This window comes from Gobius niger (assembly GCF_951799975.1).
Source record: "Gobius niger genome assembly, chromosome: 14".
Taxonomy (NCBI): domain Eukaryota; kingdom Metazoa; phylum Chordata; class Actinopteri; order Gobiiformes; family Gobiidae; genus Gobius; species Gobius niger.
The window spans coordinates 4,379,081-4,387,440 of record NC_136865.1 but is presented as its reverse complement, the minus strand read 5'-3'; the positions used below and the strand labels follow the sequence as shown (position 1 = coordinate 4,387,440).

At 44.9% G+C, this 8,360-nt stretch overlaps 1 protein-coding gene across 1 annotated transcript; it reads left to right on the top strand.

Annotated features, from left to right (window-relative positions):
- Positions 1 to 1,898: 1,898 nt before the first annotated feature.
- LOC306974167 (peptidyl-prolyl cis-trans isomerase FKBP14-like) lies at positions 1,899 to 8,149 on the top strand. Its single transcript, XM_079571338.1, has 4 exons — positions 1,899 to 2,137; positions 4,461 to 4,612; positions 7,723 to 7,850; positions 7,938 to 8,149. The coding sequence occupies exons 1-4, from the start codon at positions 1,944 to 1,946 to the stop codon at positions 8,094 to 8,096; spliced, it is 633 nt and encodes a 210-aa protein (XP_079427464.1). The 5' UTR covers positions 1,899 to 1,943; the 3' UTR covers positions 8,097 to 8,149.
- The last annotated feature ends 211 nt before the right edge of the window (positions 8,150 to 8,360 follow it).

Below are 8,360 nucleotides of genomic sequence, written 5' to 3'. Positions count from 1 at the left end.
ATTTCACTACATTGGAATGTTTTCAGAGTAAGGAACACAGGTTTGAGTGGCAGAGTGGGATCAGTGCAATAGGGATCAGTGCAGTAGGGATCAGTGCAGTAGGGATCAGTGCAATAGGGATCAGTGCAGTAGGGATCAGTGCAATAGGGATCAGTGCAGTAGGGATCAGTGCAATAGGGATCAGTGCAGTAGGGATCAGTGCAATAGGGATCAGTGCAGTAGGGATCAGTGCAATAGTGCTATAGCACTGATCACTATAGCACTGATCACTATTGCACTGATCCCTATTGCACTGATCACTATTGCACTGATCCCTATTGCACTGATCACTATTGCACTGATCCCTATTGCACTGATCACTATTGCACTGATCACTATTGCACTGATCACTATTGCACCGATCACTATTGCACCGATCACTATTGCACTGATCATTATTGCACTGATCACTATTGCACTGATCCCTATTGCACTGATCACTATTGCACTGATCATTATTGCACTGATCACTATTGCACTGATCATTATTGCACTGATCCCTATTGCACTGATCACTATTGCACTGATCATTATTGCACTGATCACTATTGCACTGATCATTATTGCACTGATCCCTATTGCACTGATCACTATTGCACTGATCATTATTGCACTGATCACTATTGCACTGATCATTATTGCACTGATCCCTATTGCACTGATCACTATTGCACCGATCACTATTGCACTGATCCCTATTGCACTGATCACTATTGCACCGATCACTATTGCACTGATCACTATAGCACTGATCACTATTGCACCGATCACTATTGCACCGATCACTATTGCACTGATCACTATAGCACTGATCACTATAGCACTGATCACTATTGCACTGATCACTATTGCACTGATCCATATTGCACTGATCCCTATTGCACTGATCACTATAGCACTGATCACTATTGCACTGATCACTATTGCACTGATCCATATTGCACTGATCACTATAGCACTGATCACTATTGCACCGATCACTATTGCACCGATCAGTATTGCACCGATCACTATTGCACCGATCACTATTGCACCGATCACTATTGCACTGATCACTATTACACTGATCACTATTACACTGATCACTATTGCACCGATCCCTATAGCACTGATCATTATTGCACCGATCCCTATAGCACTGATCCATATTGCACTGATCCCTATTGCACTGATCCCTATAGCACTGATCCATATTGCACTGATCACTATTGCACTGATCCCTATAGCACTGATCCATATTGCACTGATCACTATTGCACTGATCACTATAGCACTGATCCATATTGCACTGATCACTATTGCACTGATCCCTATAGCACTGATCCATATTGCACTGATCACTATTGCACTGATCACTATAGCACTGATCCATATTGCACTGATCACTATTGCACTGATCACTATTGCACTGATCACTATTGCACTGATCACTATTGCACTGATCACTATTGCACTGATCACTATTACTACTCAGACACAGTTTGAGCTGATTCCTAAATGTGGGACTATAATAAACCTAAAGGTTGTTTTGTTAGAGTTATTTCTATACCTGCCCCCAAAGACAGCCTGTGTTACGGTGCTTTAGAAACATTGGCACCGCGCAGGGGCGGGGCTTCAGAAGCGTGGCGTCAGCTCTTTTTCTCACGCACGCTTAATGACTTACAGGCCTCTATTACCTTCTAGTGTGAACTTGTCAAAAGGAGAAGAGAATTGAAAATACAGGAGACGAGTGTATTTTTTCTGTTTGTGGGCGGGACTTGAGTGCAGTAAAGAGCCAATCACCGGATGACTCTCACACACGATGGAAGTGCCACGTTGAGGCTGGGTGCGCGCTGCTTGCACTGCTGTCCTCCAAACGTTAGCTTTAATAGTCCCTCTTTCAGCACATTGTCCGCGCGGGAGTCATGCTGCTGCTGCCCGGGCCGTGGTGCCTGCTCTCCCCGCTCCTGCTGCTCCTCGTCGGCGCCGCGGAGGAGCCCGAGGTGACCATCACCGTCAAGCACAGACCGTTCATCTGCCACCGAAAGTCCAAGCGCGGAGACCTGCTTCTGGTGCACCAGGAGGGCTACTTCCAGAACGGGACCAAGTTTTACTCCAGGTACACGCACATCACGCACATCACGCAACGCTGACATAAACAATTACGCGCACAGATCTGAGCCCACCCCGCACGCGCTCTGACCTGCACTTCTTCAACTGTCCCCTCATGTGTTGCTTGTGACTTAAAGGCTTAAAGAGGGAAGGCTGAAACTCATTCCCAACTTTTCTAACGCTCCTACAACATCCCTTTTAACCTCTTAACTCCCACCTGAACGGGTCCCATTTTCTCCAGTTTGGCTTTACCCTAATCCAAAAGCTTCTTGGGGAAAAAAGCACCAAAACAGCCACAAAAAATGAGAAGAAAACAAGGATGTTAACGCAACAAAAAGTGACAAAAATTCAACCAAAAATGTGACAAAAACTCAAAAAAAAAGTGACAAAAACTCATCCAAAAAGTGACAAAAACAAAAATGTGACAAAAATTCAACCAAAAAGTGACAAAAACTCAACAAAAATGTGACAAAAACAAAAATGTGACAAAAACTCAACAAAAATGTGACAAAAACTCAACAAAAATGTGACAAAAACAAAAATGTGACAAAAACTCAACAAAAATGTGACAAAAATTCAACCCACAAGTGATTAAAAAAAAAAAAAAGACAAAAATTGGAAAAAAAAACAATAAAAAAAAACATAAAAAGGTGAAACAACACAGCAACAATGCGAGGAAAAAGATCAGTTTTGTGGGTCTTTCAAATGAGGTGTTACACAGGCCTATATAATAGCCAAAGAGGACAGCATGCATTCGGTTTAGGCGGGTGGTAAGAGGTTAAGGAGCAATGTGTAGACGCTAGTTGAAGTTCACATCAATAAAAAGGCTTTAGAATCAAAACCATGTCTGTAATCATGTAGCTAAACTAAGAAAGACAAAGGACATCCATCCAGACAGCAGTCTCAGCAGAGACGCCCAGACATCCCGATCCACTCACACCTCCTCCAGCTGTTCTGGGGGGACCCCGAGGCGACACCAGGCCAGCTCGGAGACATGGCCACTCCAGCGTGTCCTGGGTCTTCCCCCAATAGGACAGCAGTAATACGGTCACTGTATCTGTGACGACGGTGACGCTCCATCCGTCCCTCGAGATACTTGAACTCCTCCACTTGAGGTAAGGACTCCCCACCGACCTGAAGAGGGGAAGGAGAACCATGGCCTCGGATTTGGAGGTGCTGATCCTCATCCCGGCCGCTTCACACTCGGCTGCAAACCATCCCAGTGCAGCTGAAGGTCCTGATTTGATGAAGCCAACAGAAAAGCATCATCTGCAAACAGCAGAGATGAGATGCTGAGGTTCACAAATCGGGCCCCTGGCTATGCCTAGAAATTCTGTCCATAAAAGAACGGCAGTAAAGCAGTAGTACATTTTAAACTGAACATATGTTTTGGTATTCAGGCTGTTTTAGCTTTGACTTACATTGTGGCTTCTTGTTACAACATGGATGGTTCGTCGTCGCCTCATGTTATGTGCATATACAGCCCCAGTGTAGATATTCATGCCTGCAGAAGAACCTTGACCATCAAAAGTCCAGTTGAAAAATTGTCAAAAATTCACATTTTGCACAGCTGAATCTTAACAAGGTTCAAAGTAGAGCTTCAATATGCAACAAGAAAAAACTGGTGTGAGGCAACAACAAAATAATCAAGCAAATATTTTATTGGAAACAATATATAAACTGAAATAGTGTTTTTGCAGCTGATCAAAAGTTTAGGACCTCATGACGTCCTGATGGCAAAGGTAAACATTCTGGTTTCGACCGTGTTTGTGTTTGTGTTTGTGGCGCCGTCACTGCTGAGACGGGACGCACTAACACAGTCATTTAGAATCTCCAAAAACCTCCTGAGGGTTATGGAACCAAAAGGTCAATTGGAAGACCCAATAAATCCACCATTTGCAGAGATTTGGCCATTTGTTTAAAACGTTTGGAGGCCAGTCATTTGCCGTCCAAGGCCCCGAGCTGTGGAGTGGAGACTCCCAGCACCGTCGAAGCATCACTGAGATGAGCGTTTTTAAATCACAGTTGAAAACACATCTACAAGCTTTCAACTGACTCGACTGCTGTCTTTATTTTGGTCTGATTTTGTCTGGTTTTGTGTGGTTTTTATTCTGAAAAGCGCCTTGTGAACCTTTTGGCTGTTGTAAGGCCCTATACAATTACATTTTGATTGATTGATCAAAGGCATGTGATCTTATTTGTTTTCAATAAAAGCTTCAGCTGGTCTTAAACCTTTGATCAGGACTGTATTACGCGCACGTACAGCCGCAGTGTAGATTTTCATAACTGCAGAAGAGCCTTAATAATGCTTTCTAATCTCTGCCCTCCAGCCGCACCAACGGGGACAAGGACGCCGTGTGGTTCACTCTGGGCATCGGGCAGGTGATCCGCGGCTGGGACAGGGGGCTGAGCGACATGTGTGCGGGAGAGCGGAGGAAGCTGATCATCCCACCGGAACTGGCCTACGGCAAAGAGGGCAATGGTAAGAGTGTTTAGTAGTGGTAGTAGTTTATTCGGTCAGTTCATTCCTTTAAACGACTTCCACCAGAGAAAAAACAAAACACAAACATTAATAATGAACAATATCAACTGTCAAACAGAAGAGAAATAAGCATGTATCTGGAGTTAGTAACATACATTTCAATATTCCAACAAATATGTATACACACATTGGTTTTATGTTAATTTAGTTGAAACTAAATCATGTCATCATTATTATTTTTTATTTATTTGTTTATTTTATTTTATTTTTTTCTTACTTTATTCATCCTAAGTTTATATATTCTTGAATTTTGGTATCTTTAAACAACTTTTTGAAAGCTTTGACTGTTTGGGACTGATCTTCCAGGTCGTTCCACAGATTAACACCTCTCACAGAAATACATCCACTCTTTTTATTCTTTTAAGCTTTTGCTTTTTTGAAAATAGCAGTTCCTCGGAGGTTATGCTGACTTTTCCTGTGTTCAAAAAGCTCCTGGATGGGAGGAGGGAGAAGATTATTATATGCTTTGTACACAGTATGGTCAAACGGCCCTGTCTAGATCCTTCCAGCTCGATATCCAGAGAGTGTTGATGGCCTCTACAGCCTGAGCAGTCAGCTGGTGGATCCGCCTTGACCTGCCTCCTGTACCATTGAACTCCTCCCATGTCCAAACGAGGCTCTGTCAGTAGGTGTGTTTAAGATGCCGTTGTGTCTCGCCTGGATGATCGGCGAGAGTAGCCGGCGCAACGGGGGCGGAGAAAAAAGTCTGAAGCCAATCCGACGGCTCCACATGCAGAGAACAACGAGAGCGGCCTCAGATCACGCAGCGTCTCGTTTAAATATCGCGTTCATTTAAAGTTTATCCTAAATAAAAGTCATTCACCTCCTGCTCTGTTTCCTTTACTCCAGAGACATCATTCTTCATCAGAGAAAACTTTCCCATTCGTTTGTTTGTTCAAGTTTGTGAGATAAATACATCCTTTTAAATCATTAGTTTGTTCTGAAAAGCATCAAACATGAGCTCGATTTTAGGGGCGATGCAGAACTTAAATAGTTTCAGTCATAGTGTATTTGTTCAGATCTAAAGAGGAGAGAGGAGGGGGCGAGGAGCACGTTTCTGATCACACAGACTCGTATCCAATCACCTGAGCGTGAGCCGCGGACAGGTGGGCGTTTTCCCATCATGCACGGGGCCGTGGAGCCCCTGCAGTTGCCTCTGGAGAGATGCAGCGGCTGATCCAGTCGGCTGCTCTCGTTGGGGTCTCACGATCTTTCCGTTCCCCACGTGCCCGTGACATCAGAGCCCGTCTGGAGCAAGTCGGACAGAAATCTAACCGGCACCGAGAGTCTGCAGTCGGCTGTAAAACTGCGTCCGTCTGGCTCATCTCAAACACACCTATTGCTGCAGCTCTGACTGGAGACCTGACAGTTAAAAAGCCCCCTGACGATAATGTGTCATAATATTTAAAACATGGACGCCATGAGGAAGATAACAGGACAGAAAACATAGGGAAAAAAGATGAAAATGTCTAAATTAAACAAATGCCAGTTTGACAATGTTTGTAGCACTTAAAGCAGCTTGCACTCATGTAGGTCATTTCTGTAGTACAGTCTCCGCTGGGTCTTATTATGGGTAAAAGCTTTTGACTCTTAACTATTAAACTCTAAAGCTGGATCACTTTCTATTAGGGTAGATCTCCATGGAAACCTGCCTTTGGCGCCGAACCTGCTCTGGACCCGTTTTAGCTGCAGCTTAGATAAGAAGACGACTCTTTCACCAATCAGAGGAGAGAATCCTCCTTTGTCACCCAAACTCTGCGGTTTGCAGAGGGGAAAGGAGGAAGCACCTTTACATCAAAGTGTGCATGGATTTTATGAAGTGCGACATCGTGTTTTTCTACACGTGTGGCTGACGCAGATTTTAGATGATGACATTATATATATATATATGTCAATCACTCACAACTTGAGAGAAGGGCAACAGCTCATGACTTAAGTCAACTTATTCCACTGTTGTGCATAATTTCCTCGTCCAGACTTTGTCTCTCTGCTGGAGGACTCGCTCTGTTCTTGTGCTTTAGGTTCAGCCGCGCTCACGTCGCTGTATCAAAAGAGCACAATAAAAACCTCTGATTTCTGTTCAGAGCCAGAGGAGCAGAGTCTGACTTTAAAACATCAGTCTAACTTCAGCTCATTGATCAAATTTAGTGACTGTAATAATGACCCTGGAGTCTCTGACACACGGCCACATTAACATCACACTGGGCCCCGGACAAAGCCCCGCCCTTTAGTTGGAATTAAACCTGTCCTACTCACTCCTTTTCGTATTAAACATCCGAGGAATGTTTCTAGACATAACTAGTGCTCCTTTGATTTAGTGGCCAAAATAGTGCTTTGGCAATCTCAGGGGGTGCTCAAGCACAGGGGGGAGGCCGTGGCGCCACCCCTGCCTACTGATAACATGCTCTTGTAGTACCACTGATCAGAAGCTCCATGTCTGGGTTTGTCGACCCGGGTCAGAGGAACAAATCCAGGTTAAGTTCAACCAGCTTCGTAGAATAGCCATCTGAGCTTTTCAACCAGGGTGCCGAGGAACCCAGGTGTGCCGTGGGAAAAGGGTGAATTATCATAAATCCAAAAGGACTAGATTGTCAAAAGTGTAATTGTTGGAAGCAGCAGGCGCTAGAACAGGCTTTACACTCTTCTGCAACATACTGATGATTATTACACTGACTTTAAGGATGGTGTGTATTATTTATGTTTGAAGTTGATGTTTTTACTAATCCAAGTTAAAACCATGTAGTCCATTGGTATAGGCTTCCTCACCAGCCTGGGCTAAAACACAGAGCCAAAAAGAATAGAACCTTTGTCTTGAACCGAGCCGGTCTCAGCCTTTTACATGGATCATTAAATCAGGCCGTTTCAAGGTTATTGTGGCTAACATAACATGCATCATCATAAAGGGCAGATATAACCTAACAATGAGCAGGTGAAGTTGTGCCCCAGAGCTGGAGAGGTGAAGAACCGCTGGTTTTCAGCCTGTACTTGAGATCCCTCATCAGTTTCTCCTGCTCCTCTGTCTTACGGATATCCTGCCTCCCCGTGTGCAGGTAAGATCCCCCCAGAGAGCACCCTGACCTTCCTCATCGAGCTGCTGGACATCAGGAACGGCCCGCGCTCTCACGAGTCCTTCCAGGACATGGACCTGAACGACGACTGGAGGCTGTCCAAGAGAGAGGTCAGAACACCGCCACCAGCCCTACTCCTGATTAACCTTAACCTCTAACCTGTAATCCTCTCCCACTGTCGCCGTCTCCCGGCCCAGGTGAAGGAGTACTTGAAGAAGGAGTTCGAGCGTCATGGGCAGCCTCCCAACGACACGCTGCACGACAAGATGGTGGAGGACATCTTCAGCAAGGAGGACCAGAACAAGGACGGCTTCCTGACCTCACGGGAGTTCACCTACAAACACGACGAGCTCTAGCACGGACTGAAGGGGCAGAGACACGCTCGGGGCAGGGGCGTCACCGACTGGAGGCTGGGGAGAAGCCCAACGACGGCACAAAACAACGAGCATGACAGGAAGCACTTGAAAAATAACGTTTGTGTTGATAAATAACATCCATTTGACCCTTTAGACCTGCATGTGGCACAGTCTTTGTGCATTTCTGGGCAACATTTCTGGGAAAACATTTCAGTTTTCACAGATTTTGGAGTGAAAGGAACAGGCCATCGTTTTTAGATACTG

Bases quoted from the DNA above. Each gene is read 5' to 3' on its own strand.
- LOC306974167 (XM_079571338.1), top strand. From the start codon at position 1,944: ATGCTGCTGCTGCCCGGGCCGTGGTGCCTGCTCTCCCCGCTCCTGCTG. The intron at 2,138-4,460 runs GTACACGCACAT...TCTGCCCTCCAG, and splicing joins GGGACCAAGTTTTACTCCAG to CCGCACCAACGGGGACAAGG. The intron at 7,851-7,937 runs GTCAGAACACCG...CTCCCGGCCCAG, and splicing joins GGAGGCTGTCCAAGAGAGAG to GTGAAGGAGTACTTGAAGAA.